Raw genomic sequence first — 24,243 nt, forward strand, 5'->3', positions numbered from 1 at the left:
CTTTTCTTTCAGAGTCGGTCTGTCCTACTCGTTCATCCATCCTTTTTTTTTTCTTTTCTTTCAGTCGGTCTTTCCTACTCGTTCATCCATCCTTTTTTTTTCCAGTTCTTTCAGAGTCGGTCTGTCTCGTTCATCCATCCTTTTTTTTTTCCTTTTCTTTCAGAGTCAGTCTGTCCTACTCGTTCATCCATCCTTTTTTTTCTTTTCTTTCAGTCGGCCTGTCCTACTCGTTCATCCATCCTTTTTTTTTCCTTTTCTTTCAGAGTCAGTCTGTCCTTCTCGTTCATCCATCCTTTTTTTTCCTTTTCTTTCAGTCGGCCTGTCCTACTCGTTCATCCATCCTTTTTTTCTCTTTTCTTTCAGAGTCAGTCTGTCGTACTCGTTCATCCATCCTTTTTTTTCTCTTTTCTTTCAGAGTCGGTCTGTCCTACTCGTTCATCCATCCTTTTTTTTCTGTTTTCTTTCAGAGTCGGTCTGTCCTACTCGTTCATCCATCCTTTTTTTCTCTTTTCTTTCAGAGTCAGTCTGTCGTACTCGTTCATCCATCCTTTTTTTTCTCTTTTCTTTCAGAGTCGGTCTGTCCTACTCGTTCATCCATCCTTTTTTTTCTGTTTTCTTTCAGAGTCGGTCTGTCCTACTCGTTCATCCATCCTTTTTTTTTTCTTTTCTTTCAGAGTCGGTCTGTCCTACTCGTTCATCCATCCTTTTTTTCCTTTTCTTTCAGAGTCGGTCTGTCCTACTCGTTCATCCATCCTTTTTTTTCTCTTTTCTTTCAGAGTCGGTCTGTCCTACTCGTTCATCCATCCTTTTTTTTTTTTCTTTTCTTTCAGAGTCGGTCTGTCCTACTCGTTCATCCATCCTTTTTTTTTTTCTTTTCTTTCAGAGTCGGTCTGTCCTACTCGTTCATCCATCCTTTTTTTTTTCTTTTCTTTCAGAGTCGGTCTGTCCTACTCGTTCATCCATGCTTTTTTTTTTTCTTTTCTTTCAGAGTCGGTCTGTCCTACTCGTATCCCAGTTGCGTCTCGTGATGAAAAAGGTTTTGAACTGATGGTTGGTCTGAACATTGAACTGAAGTCTAAGAAGACTGCAGGTTCACTGAGGCCTGAGACCGCCTATGACATGTCTGCATCTACTGACATCACTGAAAACACCAGGTACGCCACCACCCAGACACCACCTACCAACAACCAGAACCCAGCACCACCTGCCAAACAAACACCACCACCCAAACACCACCTACCAAACACCAGATCCAAACACTGCCTACCAAACACCAGATACAAACACCGCCTACCAAACACCAGATCCAAACACTGCCTACCAAACACCAGATACAAACACCACCTACCAAACACCACCTACCAAACACCAGATCCAAACACTGCCTACCAAACACCAGATACAAACACCACCTACCAAACACCACCTACCAAACACCAGATCCAAACACTGCCTACCAAACACCAGATACAAACACCACCTACCAAACACCACCTACCAAACACCAGATCCAAACACTGCCTCCCAAACACCAGATACAAACACCACCTACCAAACACCACCTACCAAACACCAGATCCAAACACTGCCTACCAAACACCAGATACAAACACCACCTACCAAACACCACCTACCAAACACCAGATCCAAACACTGCCTACCAAACACCAGATACAAACACCACCTACCAAACACCAGATCCAAACACTGCCTACCAAACACCAGATACAAACACCACCTACCAAACACCACCTACCAAACACCAGATCCAAACACTGCCTACCAAACACCAGATACAAACACCACCTACCAAACACCACCTACCAAACACCAGATCCAAACACTGCCTACCAAACACCAGATACAAACACCACCTACCAAACACCAGATCCAAACACTGCCTACCAAACACCAGATACAAACACCACCTACCAAACACCAGGTCCAAACACTACCTACCAAACACCAGATACAAACACCACCTACCAAACACCACCTACCAAACACCAGATCCAAACACTGCCTACCAAACACCAGATACAAACACCACCTACCAAACACCACCTACCAAACACCAGATCCAAACACTGCCTACCAAACACCAGATACAAACACCACCTACCAAACACCACCTACCAAACACCAGATCCAAACACTGCCTACCAAACACCAGATACAAACACCACCTACCAAACACCAGGTCCAAACACTACCTACCAAACACCAGATACAAACACCACCTACCAAACACCACCTACCAAACACCAGATCCAAACACTGCCTACCAAACACCAGATACAAACACCACCTACCAAACACCAGATCCAAACACTACCTACCAAACACCAGATACAAACACCACCTACCAAACACCACCTACCAAACACCAGATCCAAACACTGCCTACCAAACACCAGATACAAACACCACCTACCAAACACCAGATCCAAACACTACCTACCAAACACCAGATCCAAACACTGCCTACCAAACACCAGATACAAACACCACCTACCAAACACCACCTGCCAAACACCAGATCCAAACACTGCCTACCAAACACCAGATCCAAACACCACCTACCAAACACCAGATCCAAACACTACCTACCAAACACCAGATACAAACACCACCTACCAAACACCACCTACCAAACACCAGATCCAAACACTGCCTACCAAACACCAGATACAAACACCACCTACCAAACACCAGATCCAAACACCACCTACCAAACACCAGATCCAAACACTGCCTACCAAACACCAGATACAAACACCACCTACCAAACACCACCTGCCAAACACCAGATCCAAACACTGCCTACCAAACACCAGATCCAAACACCACCTACCAAAGACCACCTACCAAACACCAGATCCAAACACTACCTACCAAACATCAGATCCAAACACTACCTACCAAAGACCACCTACCAAACACTAGATACAAACACCAGATCCAAACACCACCTACCAAAGACCACCTACCAAACACCAGATCCAAACACTACCTTCCAAAGACCACCTACCAAACACTAGATACAAACACCACCTACCAAACACTAGATACAAACACCACCTACCAAACACTAGATACAAACACCACCTACCAAACACTAGATCCAAACACCACCTACCAAACACCAGATCCAAACACTGCCTACCAAACACCAGATCCAAACACCACCTACCAAACACCAGATCCAAACACTGCCTACCAAACACCAGATACAAACACTGCCTACCAAACACCAGATCCAAACACCACCTACCAAACACCACCTACCAAACACCAGATCCAAACACCGCCTTCCAAACACCAGATCAAAACACTACCTACCAAAGACCACCTACTAAACACCAGATACAAACACCACCACCCAAACACCACCTACCAAACACCAGATCCAAATACTGCCTACCAAACACCATATACAAACACCACCTACCAAAGACCACCTACCAAACACTAGATACAAACACCACCTACCAAACACCACCTCCCAAACACCAGATCCAAACACCACCTACCAAACACCAGATCCAAACACCACCTACCAAACACCAGATCCAAACACCGCCTACCAAACACCAGATCCAAACACTACCTACCAAAGGCCACCTACCAAACACTAGATACAAACACTACCTACCAAACACCAGATACAAACACTACCTACCAAAGACCACCTACCAAACACCAGATACAAACACCACCTACCAAAGACCACCTACCAAACACTAGATACAAACACCACCTACCAAACACCAGATCCAAACACTACCTACCAAACACCAGATACAAACACTACCTACCAAAGACCACCTACCAAACACCAGATACAAACACCATCTACCAAAGACCACCTACCAAACACCAGATACAAACACCACCTACCAAAGACCACCTACCAAACACCAGATACAAACACCACCTACCAAAGACCACCTACCAAACACCAGATACAAACACCACCTACCAAAGACCACCTACCAAACACCAGATCCAGACATCACCTACCAAACACCAGATACAAACACCACCTACCAAAGACCACCTACCAAACACCAGATCCAAACATCACCTACCAAACACCAGATCCAGACATCACCTACCAAACACCAGATCCAAACATCACCTACCAAACACCAGATCCAAACACCACCAACCAAACACCAGATCCAAACACCACCAACCAAACACCACCTACCAAACCCCACATGTACGCTCCACCCATGGGTTCCGCCCCCTCCTCTTTGTCCTTCAGGGACATTTTCCCAGAAGGCCTCCCTCCATCCTATGTGTTCGTCTCCACCCTGCGGCTCAAAGGGCCGACCAGGAAGTTGACCTTTGACCTGTGGAGGGTGGTGTCCAAGGATCAGCAGACTCAGGTGGCAGTGACGCTGAGTGGGAAGGACCAGACGGTGGTGTTCACCTGCACCAGTACCCAAGACCAGGACCAGAGGGTCAGCTTCAAAACCGGCTTCCAGGTTAGTAGGATAGGTCCAGTCTGGTCCAGGTCCACAGTCTGGACCAGGTCCACAGTCTGGTCCAGGTTAGTAGGATAGGTCCAGTCTGGTCCAGGTCCACAGTCTGGACCAGGTCCACAGTCTGGTCCAGGTGGACAAAGGGACACCAGGATAGCACGTATGCCATGTTTCTACTACATGGAACCGGCTCGGCTCAGTATTATACAGTATATACTACCCACTTTACAGTACCTGGTCGTCATAGCGTTACTTCCATGTCGTCACCTGAATTTTTGCGTCTTCCACCACAGACTGAATGTCCTGGACCGACCCTGCTGGAGTTTATCTGTTCTCATGTGGATGAATGGACCCACAGGTTTACTGGAAAAGGGCGGGGCACTGAAAAATGTCGGACCAATCAGTGGTCTGCAGAGTTTATATGTCACAGTTTAGTATCGCTTGGAACCTCAGCGGAGGTGAGACCAAAAAACTAGTACCAGGTACCAGATCCCAGGTCCTTTTAGTAATGGAAATGCAAAAAGAACAACTCGACTCGACTCGAGCTGATACCACGCAGTGGAAACGCGGCATTAGTCTGTTTCCAGGTAGAGTGGGGACCAGAAGACGACTGGAAACCACAAGTGAACACAAGTGACGGAGCAAAAAGTGTCGTATGGAGACAGCACAGAAAACTGAGAGAGACAAAGAAATCCATTTAACATCAATCTGACATTGACAAAGACCAAAACCAAGGGAATCTGATCCAGAATTTGTATCTGTTTTAGTTAGTTTAGTAAACACACAATACAGTTTCAGTTAGTTATTGTTTTTTTCTTTTTTTTTTTTTTTTAATTTAGTTTTTATTTATTTCAGTTAGTGAAAATGTTTTTACAATTCTAGTTTTGGTCATTTCATTAGTTTTCGTTAACAATAATAACCTTGCTGATGACGTGTCCTACAGACAGAGCATCAGCAGTGGAGCTGTGGGTCTGTAGAGACATCTGCAAAAGGACGTTTACACTGGATTGAACCTGTTCCAATGGGATTTAACAGCATTTATTAGACTATTATTAGAATATTATCCTCTGGATTCAGCAAATTTCACTGTAAATTATGTATTTTTCCATCTTTAACCTCCTCAGACCCAGGAAATGTCAGCAAAGTACCAGCTTTTATTTTTATTCAATCAGTGCCTATATTGGAAACATCATGATGCAACAGTTTTTTCAGATGCAGTTCTCAAAAAAATTATGAAATGTCCTTTGTGGTGGACAGTTTTGTTTTTTTTTTTTTTTGTATAAAGTTGTGAAACTCTTGTCCATAAATGTGGACAGAAAACCCATAGCTGGGTCTGAGGAGGTTAATTTCCTATACTTAATTCAGATGTTCATAAAAACTCACAGTAAATTCAAAGTTGTTTTTTTTTTTTTTTTTTTTTTTTAATCAAAACAGAGAAAACTGTACAAAAAAAATTATCTTTTCAGTCCAGTCTGTCATTAACTGAACTCGTTTTCAAGACAAGGTGGTGGGGGGGGGGGGGGGCTGTATTTTTGTTTGTAAAATATTACGTTTCAGCCATGTACTGCATATGGTTTTGATATTTTTCTAGCATGTTAAGAATGGACATAAAGTAAACAAGACAAAAGAAAAAAATTCTTCACCTTAAAATATTTTTGGGGCGCTGGGAATCAGTTTAGAAGTGTTTCAGCACCCCTAAAAATGGGCTAAAAAAACCCCATGGTTTGATGTCTCTGACGGTAGAAGGCTGAGCTTCAGTCGGTGGAACAATAGCAGCTCTGTGTTCAGAGCGTTCAGGAAACTGGGATGGAAAAACTAAAGACTGAAGGACGACTCTGTGGTCCACTGTGTTCTGACTGAAAAGACAGAATTAGATGAAACCTGTACGAACACAGAGAGGAGTCTGAGACAGGACAGAAGCACCAATGGAAACATTACACACACAAATACAGAAATACATGTGGATGAAGCTGATGTGCACAAACAGCTTTTAGTGGAAATCAGTGCAGAATGGAATTAATTATTTTCTATAAACTTTTTTTTTTTTTTTTTCCTGGATAATCTCCATAGACCAGGGGTGTTAAACATGTGTCCCGGGGCCCAAATGCGTCCCCCCAAAGGTTCCAATCCGAGCCCTGGGATGAATTTATAAAGTTCCACATCCAGACCGATCTGGTCTACAGTCAAATAATAACAGCGGAAGAACCGACACAAAAGAATGACTGCAGATTTACTACTGGGTTTGATGGAGAAAAAATAATAGGACATTATGTCTGTAAATAATGACAACTGCAAATGCTTGTCTTTATTTAGTGCAAAAAATAACATTAAATTATGAAAATATTTCCATTTCCAAACTCTCCTGTACCAATAAAATGTGAATAACCTGAACAAACGTGACCAACCTGAAATGTCTGTATTAAACTAATAAATCTTCAATTAAGTAAAAAAAAAAAAAAAAAATCTTGAATTAAGCCAAAAAATCCCACATTTTGCAAAAAATCTTGAATTAAGCCAAAAGAAATGTCAAATTTAGCACAAAAATCTTGAATTAAGCAAAAAAAAAAAAAAGTCTTCAATTAGGTAAAAAAAAATAAAATAAAAAAAAAAAAACTCCTGAACTAGGCCAAAAAAAATCTTCAATTAACTAAAAACAATCTTGAATTAAGCAAAAAAAAAAAAAAAAAAAAAAAAAAAATCTCAAATTTAGCAAAACATCTCAAATTAAGCAAAAAAAAAAAAATCTTCAGTTAAGTAAAAAAAAATCTTAAATTAAGCAAAAAAAAAAATCTAGAATTAACAACTTTAAATGTTTGTCTTTGTTTTAGTGCAAAAAATATCATTAAATTCTGAAAATATTGACATTTCCAAACTATCCTGTTCCAATAAAGGTGTCAACATTTAAAGTTTTCATTCATAATTTTCATCATGTTCTAACGTTGGTTTGTTAAACGTATTTAACAATTTATTTAGTTCAATTCATGGTTTCCAGATGAGTTTACATTTATGGAACTGGTGGAACAGTTTTGTACCTTGTTGTTGTTGTTTTTCTTGCTACAGTTAAATAAAACCACTTCCTGTCTAAGGTTAACTTCTTCCTGTCTCAGGTTAACCACTTCCTGTCTAAGGTTAACTTCTTCCTGTCTCAGGTTAACCACTTCCTGTCTAAGGTTAACCACTTCCTGTCTAAGGTTAACCACTTCCTGTCTCAGGTTAACCACTTCCTGTCTAAGGTTAACTTCTTCCTGTCTCAGGTTAACCACTTCCTGTCTCAGGTTAACCACTTCCTGTCTAAGGTTAACCACTTCCTGTCTAAGGCTATCCACTTCCTGTCTAAGGTTAACCACTTCCTATCTCAGGTTAACAACTTCCTGTCTAAGGTTAATCACTTCCTGTCTCAGGTTACCCACTTCCTCTCTAATGTTAACCACTTCCTGTCTAATGTTAAACACTTCCTGTCTCAGGTTAACCACTTCCTATCTCAGGTTAACCACTTCCTGTCTAAGGTTAGTCACTTCCTGTCTAAGGTTAACCACTTCCTGTCTAAGGTTAGTCACTTCCTGTCAAAGGTTAACCACTTCCTGTCTCAGGTTAACCACTTCCTATCTCAGGTTAACCACTTCCTGTCTAAGATTAACCACTTCCTATCTCAGGTTAACCACTTCCTGTCTAAGGTTAACTTCTTCCTGTCTCAGGTTAACCACTTCCTGTCTAAGGTTAACCACTTCCTGTCTCAGGTTAACCACTTCCTATCTCAGGTTAACCACTTCCTCTCTAATGTTAACCACTTCCTGTCTCAGGTTAACCACTTCCTGTCTCAGGTTAACCACTTCCTGTCTCAGGTTAACCACTTCCTATCTAATGTTAACCACTTCCTGTCTCAGGTTAACCACTTCCTGTCTCAGGTTAACCACTTCCTGTCCAAGGTTAACCACCTCCTATCTCAGGTTTTCCAGACTCCTTAAAGGCTTAAATTTGCTCCTGTGTTGTGTGTCCATATTTGGTTCCTTCAGGTCTTTGTCGTGTTTGTGTGTCCATATTCGGGTCCTTCATGCTTTCGTCGTGTTTTTTCAGAGTCTGTTCGATGGAAAATGGCACCAGCTCAAACTGGTGGTGAGGCCGCGGCAGGTCACAGGGTTCCTGGACGATCAGCTGATCCAACAAACGCCGCTGTTACCGGTGGAACCTATTTACATCAACGGAAAGACCCAGGTGTCCAAGAAGAGAGGGACGGACCAAAGTGTACCAGTAAGCATGAAAACCAGGACTGGACTGGACTGGACTGGACTGGACCCAGGTGTCCAAGAAGAGAGGGACGGACCAAAGTGTACCAGTAAGCATGAAAACCAGGACTGGACTTGACTGGACTGGACCCAGGTGTCCAAGAAGAGAGGGACGGACCAAAGTGTACCAGTAAGCATGAAAACCAGGACTGGACTGGACTGGACCCAGGTGTCCAAGAAGAGAGGGACGGACCAAAGTGTACCAGTAAGCATGAAAACCAGGACTGGACTGGACTGGACTGGACTGGACCCAGGTGTCCAAGAAGAGAGGGACGGACCAAAGTGTACCAGTAAGCATGAAAACCAGGACTGGACTGGACTGGACTGGACCCAGGTGTCCAAGAAGAGAGGGACGGACCAAAGTGTACCAGTAAGCATGAAAACCAGGACTGGACTGGACTGGACCCAGGTGTCCAAGAAGAGAGGGACGGACCAAAGTGTACCAGTAAGCATGAAAACCAGGACTGGACTGGACTGGACTGGACCCAGGTGTCCAAGAAGAGAGGGACGGACCAAAGTGTACCAGTAAGCATGAAAACCAGGACTGGACTGGACTGGACTGGACCCAGGTGTCCAAGAAGAGAGGGACGGACCAAAGTGTACCAGTAAGCATGAAAACCAGGACTGGACTGGACTGGACCCAGGTGTCCAAGAAGAGAGGGACGGACCAAAGTGTACCAGTAAGCATGAAAACCAGGACTGGACTGGACTGGACTGGACCCAGGTGTCCAAGAAGAGAGGGACGGACCAAAGTGTACCAGTAAGCATGAAAACCAGGACTGGACTGGACTGGACTGGACCCAGGTGTCCAAGAAGAGAGGGACGGACCAAAGTGTACCAGTAAGCATGAAAACCAGGACTGGACTGGACTGGACCCAGGTGTCCAAGAAGAGAGGGACGGACCAAAGTGTACCAGTAAGCATGAAAACCAGGACTGGACTGGACTGGACTGGACTGGACCCAGGTGTCCAAGAAGAGAGGGACGGACCAAAGTGTACCAGTAAGCATGAAAACCAGGACTGGACTGGACTGGACTGGACCCAGGTGTCCAAGAAGAGAGGGACGGACCAAAGTGTACCAGTAAGCATGAAAACCAGGACTGGACTGGACTGGACCCAGGTGTCCAAGAAGAGAGGGACGGACCAAAGTGTACCAGTAAGCATGAAAACCAGGACTGGACTGGACTGGACTGGACCCAGGTGTCCAAGAAGAGAGGGACGGACCAAAGTGTACCAGTAAGCATGAAAACCAGGACTGGACTGGACTGGACTGGACCCAGGTGTCCAAGAAGAGAGGGACGGACCAAAGTGTACCAGTAAGCATGAAAACCAGGACTGGACTGGACTGGACCCAGGTGTCCAAGAAGAGAGGGACGGACCAAAGTGTACCAGTAAGCATGAAAACCAGGACTGGACTGGACTGGACTGGACCCAGGTGTCCAAGAAGAGAGGGACGGACCAAAGTGTACCAGTAAGCATGAAAACCAGGACTGGACTGGACTGGACTGGACCCAGGTGTCCAAGAAGAGAGGGACGGACCAAAGTGTACCAGTAAGCATGAAAACCAGGACTGGACTGAACTGGACCCAGGTGTCCAAGAAGAGAGGGACGGACCAAAGTGTACCAGTAAGCATGAAAACCAGGACTGGACTGGACTGGACTGGACCCAGGTGTCCAAGAAGAGAGGGACGGACCAAAGTGTACCAGTAAGCATGAAAACCAGGACTGGCCTGGACTGGACTGGACCCAGGTGTCCAAGAAGAGAGGGACGGACCAAAGTGTACCAGTAAGCATGAAAACCAGGACTGGACTGGACTGGACCCAGGTGTCCAAGAAGAGAGGGACGGACCAAAGTGTACCAGTAAGCATGAAAACCAGGACTGGACTTGACTGGACTGGACCCAGGTGTCCAAGAAGAGAGGGACGGACCAAAGTGTACCAGTAAGCATGAAAACCAGGACTGGACTGGACTGGACTGGACCCAGGTGTCCAAGAAGAGAGGGACGGACCAAAGTGTACCAGTAAGCATGAAAACCAGGACTGGACTGGACTGGACCCAGGTGTCCAAGAAGAGAGGGACGGACCAAAGTGTACCAGTAAGCATGAAAACCAGGACTGGACTTGACTGGACTGGACCCAGGTGTCCAAGAAGAGAGGGACGGACCAAAGTGTACCAGTAAGCATGAAAACCAGGACTGGACTGGACTGGACTGGACCCAGGTGTCCAAGAAGAGAGGGACGGACCAAAGTGTACCAGTAAGCATGAAAACCAGGACTGGACTGGACTGGACTGGACTGGACCCAGGTGTCCAGGAAGAGAGGGATGGACCAAAGTGTACCAGTAAGGATGAAAACCAGAACTGGACTGGACTGGACTGGACCCAGGTGTCCAAGAAGAGAGGGACGGACCAAAGTGTACCAGTAAGCATGAAAACCAGGACTAGACTGGACTGGACTGGACCCAGGTGTCCAAGAAGAGAGGGACGGACCAAAGTGTACCAGTAAGCATGAAAACCAGGACTGGACTGGACTGGACTGGACCCAGGTGTCCAAGAAGAGAGGGACGGACCAAATTGTACCAGTAAGCATGAAAACCAGGACTGGACTGGACTGGACTGGACCCAGGTGTCCAAGAAGAGAGGGACGGACCAAAGTGTACCAGTAAGCATGAAAACCAGGACTGGACTGGACTGGACTGGACTGGACCCAGGTGTCCAAGAAGAGAGGGATGGACCAAAGTGTACCAGTAAGGATGAAAACCAGGACTGGACTGGACTGGACTGGACCCAGGTGTCCAAGAAGAGAGGGATGGACCAAAGTGTACCAGTAAGCATGAAAACCAGGACTGGACTGGACTGGACTGGACCCAGGTGTCCAAGAAGAGAGGGACGGACCAAAGTGTACCAGTGAGGATGAAAACCAGGACTGGACTGGACTGGACTTGACTGGACTGGACCCAGGTGTCCAAGAAGAGAGAGACGGACCAAAGTGTACCAGTAAGCATGAAAACCAGGACTGGACTGGACTGGACTGGAGTGGACCCAGGTGTCCAGGAAGAGAGGGATGGACCAAAGTGTACCAGTAAGGATGAAAACCAGAACTGGTCTGGACTGGACTAAACTGGAATGGACTGGACTAACTGGACTAACTGGACTGGACTAAGGGTTAAAGGTGGACATATTTAAGGGCTTTTGCTGTCCCTTAACTGTACTGTTGTGTGTTTAATGCAGTTGCAGTTACAGAAGCTCCGTCTGTACTGTGATCCTCAGCAGAGCGACAGAGAAACGGCCTGTGAAATCTACTCTGTGGTCAGTTTAACACTTCTGTGCATTTCCTTCATGAACCTGCTGCTGCACTGAAATGAACCTGCATTTGTTCTGGTCTGTTTTTTTCCATGTGCTGATGAACAGGATGATGAACGGGTGAGAGACAGAATAACACTGATACACTAACAGTTACTGAACACACAGAACTGGACTGAACTCACAATTCAGTTTGACTATTATTATTATTATTATTATTATTATTATTATTATTATTATTATTACCTCCGCCAGGAGGTATTGTGATCACTTTGCTTCGTGTGTTTGTTTGCATGTTTGTTTGTGTGTTTGTTTGTTTGTTTGCATGTTTGTTTGTTTGTGTGATTTTGTTTGTGCGTTTGTTTGCATGTTTTTGTGTTTGTTTGTTTGCATGTTTGTTTGTTTGTTTGTTTGTTTGTTTGCATGTTTGTTTGTTTGTATGTTTGTGTGCATGTTTGTTTGTTTGCATGTTTGTGTGTTTGTTTGTTTGTTTGTTTGTTTGCATGTTTGTTTGTTTGCATGTTTGTTTGTTTGTTTGTTTGCATGTTTGTTTGCATGTTTGTTTGCATGTTTGTTTGTATGTTTGTGTTTGTTTGTTTGTTTGTTTGTTTGTTTGCATGTTTGTTTGTTTGTTTGTTTGCATGTTTGTTTGTTTGTTTGCATGTTTGTGTGTTTGTTTGCTTGTTCTCATCTTCAGTGTAAAACTCTTCCACCCATCTTTCCCAGATCTTCCCCACAGATAGGCCTAGGCCCTGGGACCAACCCAGTCCATTCTGGTCCCAGTAGGACAAAGTTCAAGGTCACAGCAAGGTCACAACATCTACAGTTTTCCATCTGTCATCACTGAGACATTTTCCAAAATTCATCCCAAATTCCAAACGACTCTGATTCTCCTCCAGTTGGATCCACCTGTAGCTTAGAACAGTCTCTTGTATGTGGAACTAAATTGTCCACATCCACTGTGGAATGTGGACTCTGTGGACATTTACACTGAACACTGAAAATCCCATTTCCCACACATTTAAAATTAGAACTCAACTAATATTGATGTGAATTGAATCTGATTGGACAGACACATGACTGGGACCAGATTCAACTGTGGACCAAATATGGTTCTGCTCCATTTCTCTTCCGTTTCGCTCTGTTGACTCTTTTTTTTTTTTTATGCACCGTTTTCAAAAAAATCGTCAAAAGTGCAATTCATGAAATATCATTATGAAATTTGTTGTGCACATCCATAGACATATGTTCTATGACAGAAGTTCTGATTTTTGCTGTTCAATGAAAATTACAGAAGCAGTTACACAGGGAGTTTGTGTGTGTGTGTGTGTGTGTGTGTGTGGGGGGGGGGGTTCACAATTCATTTTGTCTTCCATTCAGATGCGAACTAATAACTGGAAAATGACACCATTTCGCCAACATGGTTACATTATCAACATATAGGAACTCGTATATGAGTTTTCATATGGCACCATTTTTGTTGACCTCGGATGACCTTGGACAAGTTCTTTCCACGTGCCAAATTTGGCGAAATTAGGTCATGTGACTTCTGGTTACAATAGCAACCATCAATTTTATAATTTGTTAATAACTTTCGTTCTAATCATTTTACAAAGCTCAAAGTAGTACGAAATTGTTTCCTCTGCCAGGAGGTATTGTGATCATTTTGCTTTGTTTGTTTGTTTCTTGGTTTGTTTGTTATCAACATAACTCAAGAAGTTATGGACAGATTTTCATGACATTTTCAGTAAATGTTGATACTGGCACAGGGAAGAAATGATTACATTTTGGTGGTGATCGAGGGGGTGGCAGATCTGCCTTGGCTGAGGTCTGTGCTCTCCAAGTGATGTATTCTTCTTCTTCTTCTTGTTACTCCCTGTGTTTGATGGTACTGTTGTGTCTTCAGTGTCCTCTGAACCGAACAGAAACCGTAGAAGAAGAAGAAGAAGAGGACTGTAACTGTGTGGTTGGACCACCAGGGCAACGAGGACCGCCAGGACGCATGGTAGAGAAATACATATAAAGAATATATATATATATATATATATATATATATATATATATATATATATATATATATATATATATATAAAGAAAGAACAGACACACTAACACACACACAGAATACACACATAAATATATACAGAAATATAATTCCATCCCATCCATCCGTTCATGTGGTGCTCTTCAGTTGTTTTGACACTGACTCAGTCCAAATACACATCAATGGTAGAAGTTAAAATATTTACAGCAAACATGAAAACAAAACAAAACAAAACAAAAAACAGCAGCACATGAATAAATCGGACCAAACTGAGGATGTCTGAGGTACAAATGGAACTACTGTGTAAAAATATACTAACCTGTAATGACCACTGGTTTAAAGGAGTCACAGTGAGTTTGGAATCAGCTGGACTGTAGTAAAATAAAAAAATAAAAAAATAAAAAAATAAATAGGTAGATAAATAAATAAATAAATGACTAAACATAATCCATATATCGTTGGTTCTTTTCATATTCCTTTCAGAATCTAGCTAACAGACAGGCTAGGCTAACAGACAGGCAAGGCTAACAGACGGGCTAGGCTAACAGATGGGCTAGGCTAACGGACCTAGCGGATGCCACTGTATAAAACCTGCTAGCGTAGATCGCTAACAGTCGTGTTCTGTAGTTCGTCATACCAGAACGCTTTTATTTTCTAGGGTTTCCGAGGAGAAAAAGGGCGGGAAGGACCTCCAGGACCTGACGGCAAACCGGTACGTGCTCGTTCCTTCTTCGTTGTCGTATCTGACAGATAATTGAACTGATCCAAAACTTTCCTGGTCCACAGGGTAAAGAGGGGAAACCTGGACCAGCTGGTCCTCCTGGACCATCCGGACCCAAGGTACGGAACTACAAACTTACATTAGACGAATGCTGACACACCGAGCATTTCAGTAAATACACGAAAGATTTACCATAAAGTTCAGAGCGCTGGTGAATGGTGAAAACAAATTCCAAAAAACAGAGGAAACTTTTTTCCTCCAATATTTAACATAAAAATGGAGTTATTTATTTTTGAGATTTTTTTCATCCAAGCATTTGTCAGTGATTGTCCCATTACTGTCCCGTTACTGTCCCCTTACTGTCCCGTTACTGTCCCGTTACTGTCCCCTTACTGTCCCGTTACTGTCCCATTACTGTCCCGTTACTGTCCCCTTACTGTCCCGTTACTGTCCCGTTACTGTCCCCTTACTGTCCCGTTACTGTCCCATTACTGTCCCCTTACTGTCCCGTTACTGTCCCATTACTGTCCCCTTACTGTCCCATTACTGTCCCGTTACTGTCCCCTTACTGTCCCGTTACTGTCCCCTTACTGTCCCGTTACTGTCCCATTACTGTCCCCTTACTGTCCCATTACTGTCCCGTTACTGTCCCCTTACTGTCCCGTTACTGTCCCGTTACTGTCCCCTTACTGTCCCGTTACTGTCCCATTACTGTCCCCTTACTGTCCCGTTACTGTCCCGTTACTGTCCCCTTACTGTCCCCTTACTGTCCCGTTACTGTCCTGTTACTGTCCCCTTACTGTCCCCTTACTGTCCTGTTACTGTCCTGTTACTGTCCCCTTACTGTCCCCTTACTGTCCCGTTACTGTCCTGTTACTGTCCCCTTACTGTCCCATTACTGTCCCGTTACTGTCCTGTTACTGTCCTGTTACTGTCCCCTTACTGTCCCCTTACTGTCCCGTTACTGTCCTGTTACTGTCCCCTTACTGTCCCGTTACTGTCCCGTTACTGTCCCCTTACTGTCCCGTTACTGTCCCGTTACTGTCCCCTTACTGTCCCATTACTGTCCCCTTACTGTCCCGTTACTGTCCCCTTACTGTCCCCTTACTGTCCTGTTACTGTCCCCTTACTGTCCCGTTACTGTCCTGTTATTATCCTGTCCTTGTCCTCCTTTTTAAACACTGCTCTCTCATTGGTTGAACACTTGTCCTCCTGTTCTAACGCTGCTCTCTCATTGGTCTAACAGGGTGACATGGGTCCTGCAGGACTCAAAGGGGACCCTGGTCTTAAAGGGGACAGGGTAGGTCTAGGAGGTCCTTGTACCACCCATGGTCCTGGTTTTGGAGCGGTGTCCACAGACGGTCAGTGTCTCTGTTTGTTTTTTTAGGGGGACAGAGGAGAACCAGGCTCACCTGGAGAACCTGGACCTCCTGGACTAAAGGTGACCCCCCATTCCACCTGGGTTTTATTTATTCTTTTATTTATTTATTTATTATTGAGCATAAACCCAGTGTGTCCATCCACTGTCATTGATCCACCTGTATGGGTTTGACTGGAGAAGATGACGGTGTTTCCATGGTAACTATGCAGCCTCTGAACGTCCAAATATGTCCTGTTCTACTTCTGTTTTGTTTTTCTTTCATGTTATTTTTTTGTTTTTTCTTTCATGTTTTTTTTTTTTGTTTTGTTTTTTTCATGTTATTTTTTTCATCTTTTCTTTCACATGTTTCTTTTCTGTCTTTTCTTTCATGTTATTTTTTTCATGTTATTTTTTTTGTTTTTCGTTCATGTTATTTTTCATTTTTTTCTTTCTGTTTTTTGTTTTCCTCATGTTATTTTGTTTTTTCTTTCACATGTTACTTTTTTGTCTTTTCTGTCGTGTTATTATTTTTTTCATGTTATTTTTTATGTTTTTTTCTTTCATGTTTTTTTTGGTTTTTTTCTTTCATGTTAATTTTTGTTTTTTTCATGTTGTTATTTTGTTTTTTCCTCCACATGTTTTTTTTTTGTCTTTACTTTCAGGTTATTATTTTTTTAATGATTTTTTTTTGTTGTTGTTTTTTTCTTTTTCTGTTTGTTTGTTTTTTTTTTGACTGGTGAATCAATGTTGGAGAAGATGACGGTGTTTCCATGGTAACTACGGAGCCTCTGAAATATGTCCTGTTTTACTTTTTTTTTTTTTTTTTTTTAATAAACATCAGTCTGAAGTTCTGTTCCCACTCTGACTTCAGTTTTCTTTGTTCTGCTGATGCTTCATGTGTGGTTTTTCCTTCAGGGTCCAGCGGGTCAAAGGGGGCAGTCCGGTCCTCCAGGAGAAGCCGGATCAGCGGTGAGCTCTGTTTTTTTGTTTATCAGGATTATATCGAACTAGGGATGTAACGATTATTGGTATAACCATAAACGGCAGTAAAATTCCCAGTGGTTAGTATTACTGATTAAATTCTATTTATCATGATAACCGTGTTTGATTACCGCAGTCTGAAAACTCTGTCGTGTTGCCTTCAAGGACATATCTATCTATCTATCTATCTATCTATCTATCTATCTATCTATCTATCTATCTATCTATCTATCTATCTATCTATCTATCTATCTATCTATCTATCTATCTATCTATCTCTGGAAAAGAAACTCAAACAACTTAAACTTGATCTCTAAAATGGAAAATGGTCAAACAGTTTCCATTTGGTTCCATCTTTAATGCACATGTGTATGTTTGATTGTTTACATGTTAATATTTGAAAGTACATTGTGCTGATTATTTTATTTGTTTGTAGGTTTTGTTCTGTTTTTTGTTGTTTTTTTTTAAAATACAACTTGTTTAAATTATTCCAGTGTGTATATTAGTACTTTTGGAACATTTTGAGCACAATTTCAATAATACCACCATAATAATGATAACCATGATAATTTTGGACACAATAACCGTGATATGAATTTTTCATATCATTACATCCCTATATTGAACATATGTCATTTAAACTCAGGGGGTCTGATTTACTAAGATCGTAAATAACAGGTGCAAATGTGCTAGCTCGCTCTAAAATATGCGTGTGCTATTGATTTGTGTGTCAGGGGTGATCAGTTCAGATTTCCTGCACAAATGACAACAGGTCAAAGTCTTGGAGACCGCCCAAATTAAATGAGGATTTAGCGTGTGCTCCTGGTTGTCGTCATGGAGACAGTGCGCTGCATAAACTGCTGTGGGATCCACCAGCACTCATACATATGAAGCAGTGGTGGTTTCTGTCAGACTGCAGTGGAAGCCCGGCTTCCCCTAAAATGACTCAAATTAAATGGTTAAATGTGTTCGGTTGTGTTGACATTTTACTGACTACAAATGTGTTCGAACACGTTCATCTCACAGACGAGTTAGTTCAGAATCAGCTTTATCACAAACCAACAGACTGGCTGTTGTTCCCTTCTCCTCCGTTCCCGTGTCTGTTTTCTCCTCCATCTCTGCTCAGTGCATGTGTCTGCAGACTGTGTCCGTCTGTGGGCTTCAGTGGGACTGAGTGGAACTGGTTTAAACTGACTCTAAACTGGACCCTAATTGGATAAATGACACCATGTTGTCCCGCCCCCGGACACCGGGCGTCTCTGGGGGTGAATGGAGCTGTGGGCGGAGCTCGGCCGGGCCGGACGCCAGAATCCCACGTGCTGATTGGAGGATCGGTCGAAAGGCTGAACCCTGTTTGATTGACAGCTGTTTTCAGATCTGCTCCTTCACTGACAGTTCAGTTTAATACCGTCACACATTCTGCTGGGAAATCACACAAACCAAAGTACTGGTTCATTTCTGCACTGGAAATAAAACACACTCACTGGACTAACTTGTTTCAATTTAACATAATTTCAGTGTTTTCTTGTTTCAGTTCCATAATTTAATCATTTCTTGTTCAGTTTAATCTGGTTTTGTAGATAGTTAAATCAGTCAGACTGTCGGCTCGGTCACAGTGAAAGGAGCATCTGTAGTTTAAAAAGGCTGAAGTCTGACACCCACAATGCACTGGGCCAAGGCCGTCTGAGCAGACCAGCTCTGCTGGACATTCAGAGGACACTGGTCCAGTCCTGGAAAAGACGCCTACTGGTACGATAAGGACACTGAGCATTTACTGAAAAAGGAACGGAGGGACCAACGTATGTTTAAATAACGACAATTTTTTTTTGATGTAAGCGACGATGAGCTTCTCCTGTCTGAAGGACCGGCAGCACACACTGATATGAAGTAGTTGTTTTTCCACACACGGGTGGACAGGTGTTTGTCTGTAGCTGATCAGTGGTGAAGTGTGTGATTAGTCAAATAAATACCTTCTGTCTGTAAGTCACTCTGAGTGGAGAAGGAAAACCTTGAAGTCTGTGGACGTGAGAGAAAAAAACAAAAAAACATCTGCTTATATAGAAGGTTCAGGAGTCCAGTCACAACACTGTGGACAGCACTGTGTGTGTGTGTGTGTGTGTGTGTGTGTGTGTGTATCATTCAGTGTGTATATCATTAACAGTGTGTGTGTGTGTATGTGTGTGTGTGTGTGTATCATTCAGTGTGTATATCATTAACAGTGTGTGTGTGTGTGTGTATGTGTGTGTGTGTGTGTATCATTCAGTGTGTTTATCATTAACAGTGTGTGTGTGTGTGTATCATTCAGTGTGTATATCATTAACAGTGTGTGTGTGTATGTGTGTGTGTGTGTATCATTCAGTGTGTATATCATTAACAGTGTGTGTGTGTGTGTGTGTATGTGTGTGTGTGTGTATCATTCAGTGTGTATATCATTAACAGTGTGTGTGTGTGTGTGTGTGTGTATCATTCAGTGTGTATATCATTAACAGTGTGTGTGTGTGTGTGTGTGTATCATTCAGTGTGTATATCATTAACAGTGTGTGTGTGTGTGTGTGTGTGTGTGTGTGTGTATCATTCAGTGTGTATATCATTAACAGTGTGTGTGTGTGTGTGTGTGTGTATCATTCAGTGTGTATATCATTAACAGTGTGTGTGTGTGTGTGTGTGTGTGTGTATCATTCAGTGTGTATATCATTAACAGTGTGTGTGTGTGTGTGTGTGTGTGTGTGTGTGTGTGTGTGTTGTGTCCTCAGGGTGAACCTGGTCCTCCTGGTTCCAGTGGACTGGTCGGTCCTCAGGGGTCAAAGGTCAGTTTAAACCATCGTTACTATTGTTTGGTTTGTTTTTCATGTTTTGTTCAGTTTAATGATTTATTTTGTTGTTTATTCATATTGTGTTGCCTTCAAGGACGTATTTGTTTGTTTGTTTCTTTCTTTCTTTCTTTCTTTCTTTCTTTCTTTCTTTCTTTCTTTCTATCAAATAGGTGTGTATTTTTGTGAAAATGCTGATCGATGTAAACCTGACACAACAGATCTGACAGAACTGAGGTTTCATGTCTTATGTTGGTACGAAGATAAATGATTGGCTGTCGTGTGGAGAAGGGGTGGGACTAAATGACTTCCACTTCCTCCACCTCATGAACCTTTTGTTTGATCATTAAAACTGAGTACTTTTACACACTTTTCTACCACACTGACATCTTTTGGACTAATTCTGTGCTCATATTCCTTTTTCCTGCATTGTTCATTATAATTACATGCATATTTATGAATATGCAAATTAGCTGATGATGTCATTGAGCAGCTTTTAGCTCCTTTTAGCACAGCCAATAATGATTTATTTGTTAATTATCAATAGTTTCTTTTTTTTTTTTTAAAGTACACCTACTAAAATACAATATTTGTATTTTGGCTCAAACAACAAAACAAAACAAACAAACACACAAACAAATCAAACAAACAAACAAACACACAAACAAACCAACAAAACAAACAAAAACACACAAACAAATCAACAAATCAAACAAACAAACAAACAAACCAACAAACCAACAAAACAAACAAAAACACACAAACAAACTAACACACAAACAACTCAACAAATCAAACTAACAAAGAAACACACATACAAACACACCAACAAAACAAACAAACCAACAAAACAAACAAACACACACAAATCAACAACACAAACACAAACAAACACACACACAAACCAACAAAACAAACAAACAAACAAACAAACAAACACAAACTAACAAACACACAAAGAAACCAACAAAACAAACAAATAAACAAACACACAAACAAACACACACAAAACAACAAAACAAACAAACCAACAAAACAAAACAAACAAACAAACACACAAACAAATCAACACATCAAACAAACAAACAAACAAACACATATACAAACAAACCAACAAAACAAACAAAAACACACTAACAAACACACACACACAAACAAACAAACCAACAAAAACAAACAAACCAACAAAACAAACAAACACACACAAGCCAACAACACAAACAAACACACACAAACAAACAAACAAACACACACAAGCCAACAACACAAACAAACAAACATACACACACAAACCAACAAAACAAACAAATAAACAAACACACACAAACCAACAAAACAAGCAAACAAACCAAACAAACAGTCCAGCCAATCACTACAGAGGAGTTGGAAACACTGATTAAAAACTCCCTCTTTGACTGTTTTTTTTTTTTTTTTTTTTTCATTTTTTCGGTGCCTCTAATCTGCTCTTTGTACCACTGAGGTTAGCTAGGTTAGCTAGGTTAGCTTGATGCAGTTAGCCGCTGTCCCAGCCCAGATTCCAACATGAAGTCCAGGCAGTACAGAGTGTTTTTCTGTTCGAACTGTTAAACTCAGTCCAGATGAGTTCAGCTCCACTTCTGTTCTTCAGCTCAGATGGAAACGCCGTCAGTGGCTTGATGTTAACGACACGAGCATTTAATTGAGTGGGTGGAGTCTGAAGTCCCGCTCCTCAAACATGGAGGCGTGGTGGGCGGTCCCAGCTGCTGTCGCAGACCACAGAGCAGCAGCTGCAGTGGTTTGTGGGTAAAAGGGAGGGGCGCGCTGACTTTCACTGACAACATTCAGTTAGAGCTTCAAAAAGACCCCAAACCGACCACAAGTTCAGAGTCTGCCCAGGTACCCGGGTCCAGGAATAGACCTGATGTTTACAGATGTGTTCTGTTGAATGAAGGGGCTCTGGTTCTGAACAGACTTTAACCAGGTTGTTCCCTTCAGCAGAAAAATTGTCAAACATGGTGATTAAAAAATAGCAAAAGTCAACAGAGTGTAACCGAAGAGAAATGGAGCGGAACCATATTTGGTCCACAGTTGAATCTGGTCCCAGTCATGTGTCTGTCCAATTAGATTCAATTCACATCAATATTAGTTGAGTTCTAATTTTAAATGTGTGTCCTCCATGTGTCTTTTCCAGTCCAGTTCTTGTCCATTGTCCAAACCTAAACTCTTTGTCCGGTCTAGTGACAGATCACCATGGTAACAGATTGGTTTGGTGTTCGTCCATTAAATGAGTCCAGGGTGAATCCAACCATCAAACATTAGTTCCACCTGATACATGTTGTAGCCCAGGTCTGTCAAACTCATGTCAGTTCAGTTCCACATGCAGTCTAATCTGATCTGCAGTGGGCCCAACCAGTCCAATAATACAAATAATAGGATAAGAACTGAGAAAAAATGTCAACTCCATAGGTTTTTTCTCTGTTTTTGAGTAAAAAAAAGTCAAATTCCGTCATGAAAATGTTTACATCTACGAACTGTACTTGAACATACCATGAACAACCTGAAAATTCTTAAGAAAAATCAGTGTAATTTTTTTTCTCTATATTGAACATTTCTCGTGATTATTAGTATTATTGTTTTTTTCTCTCCATATTGAACGTTTCTCAAGTGATTTATCACTATTTATTCTAATATTATCCTCTGTTTTTTTGCATTTTTTCAGTGTAAATCCTGTATTTTTCTACATTTAATTCAGATGTTCATTAAAGCTCAGATTGCAGTTGATGGTTCTTCTATCAGAAACAGATCAAACTAAATAAACAGTGTCTTTTTCAGTTCAATCTGTCTGAACTGAACACAAACCCAGTGTGTCCGTCCACTGGCACTGATCCAACTGCATGGGTTTGACTGGAGAATCAATGTTGGAGAAGATGACGGTGTTTCCATGGTAACTACAGAGCCTCTGAATGTCCAAATATGGTCATATCTGATGACCTTTGATGACTAAATAAATCTGAAAAAACAGATCTTTCCAGTTAAATATTCCAAGTTCCAGTCAGTTTATCTATGTCACATGTTCTTTATTCCCTCCTCCAGGAGGTACTGCGATCACTTTGCTTTGTTTGTGTGTTTGTTTGTTTGTTCTCATCTTTAGTGTAAAACTCTTCCACCCATCTTTCCCAGATCTTCCCCACAGATAGGCCTAGGCCCTGGGACCAGCCCAGTCCATTTTGGTCCCAGTAGGACAAAGTTCAAGGTCACAACAAGGTCACAACATCTACAGTTTTCCATCTGTCATCACTGAGACATTTTCAGAAATTCATCCCAAATTCCAATTGACTCCAATTCTCCTCCCGTTGGATCCACCTGTAGCTTAGAACAGTCTCTTGTATGTGGAACTAAATTGTCCACATCCACTGTGGAATGTGGACTCTGTGGACATTTACACTGAACACTGAAAATCCCATTTCCCACACATTTAAAATTAGAACTCAACTAATATTGATGTAAATTGAATCTAATTGGACAGACACATGACTGGGACCAGATTCAACTGTTTCTGTGTATGGAACAACCTGGAAACTGTTGGATTTAAACAGAAACAGTGGATCCACACATGCACAGAGTTCAGGGGGAAGGAGGAGCTCTGAGTTCTGAACACTGGTTTAATTTGTTTTGTTTTTTTTCTAAATGCTTGGTTTTAGTTTTTTTCATATCTTTTCTCTTCCTTACCGTCGTATTCACATATTCACATTTTCACTTAGCAGTGATTTGATGAATGCTTTGAATAAGATTATAAACGTATAATATTTGACGAGGTCATGGATTTTCTTTAGTTGTGACTGAATAAACAGATGATGGGTGTGTTCTCCCTGTCCTTAACCCTTTACCTGCTGTAGGAATAAAAACCCAGAGGAAGGTTCTGCTGTGTTTGTGCTTAAACCCAGGCTGTGTTTGACCCGGTTCTGGTTCTGAAGGGACGTTCTGGACTCAGTGGTGTGTCTGGGCCGTGGAACAGTGTCTTCATCAGGGCTGTTAGAAAATATCAGTTCTGCAATATATATATATATATATATATATATATACATACATATATATACATATTGCAATAATTCACTTTATAATACTGTATCCATATTAAAAAGCACTGTATGGATATTTTTGAGTATTTATTCAAATGCAGATATGGAGGAGATTCATTTTTGTTTTTTGTTTTTCTTTATTGTTTTTCATTCTTTTATTTCTTCTGTTTTTTTTAGTCACATGGGTATTTTGCT

General features: G+C 41.9%; 1 protein-coding gene across 1 annotated transcript in view; it reads left to right on the forward strand.

Annotated features, from left to right (window-relative positions):
• The first annotated feature begins 992 nt into the window (after positions 1-992).
• The window catches only part of LOC115416714 (collagen alpha-1(XXI) chain), an 84,235-nt gene continuing 60,984 nt past the window's right edge, over positions 993-24,243 (forward strand). Inside the window, exons 1-12 of the mRNA XM_030130561.1 lie at positions 993-1,154; positions 4,271-4,493; positions 8,565-8,738; positions 12,003-12,080; positions 12,183-12,194; positions 13,981-14,079; positions 14,777-14,830; positions 14,905-14,958; positions 16,086-16,139; positions 16,227-16,280; positions 17,115-17,168; positions 19,934-19,987. Coding sequence (XP_029986421.1) covers positions 1,048-1,154; positions 4,271-4,493; positions 8,565-8,738; positions 12,003-12,080; positions 12,183-12,194; positions 13,981-14,079; positions 14,777-14,830; positions 14,905-14,958; positions 16,086-16,139; positions 16,227-16,280; positions 17,115-17,168; positions 19,934-19,987 — 1,017 coding nt within the window. The 5' untranslated portion in view covers positions 993-1,047. The remainder of the gene's footprint in view (positions 1,155-4,270; positions 4,494-8,564; positions 8,739-12,002; positions 12,081-12,182; positions 12,195-13,980; positions 14,080-14,776; positions 14,831-14,904; positions 14,959-16,085; positions 16,140-16,226; positions 16,281-17,114; positions 17,169-19,933; positions 19,988-24,243) is intronic.

This window comes from Sphaeramia orbicularis, unplaced genomic scaffold (assembly GCF_902148855.1).
Source record: "Sphaeramia orbicularis unplaced genomic scaffold, fSphaOr1.1, whole genome shotgun sequence".
NCBI lineage: Eukaryota > Metazoa > Chordata > Actinopteri > Kurtiformes > Apogonidae > Sphaeramia > Sphaeramia orbicularis.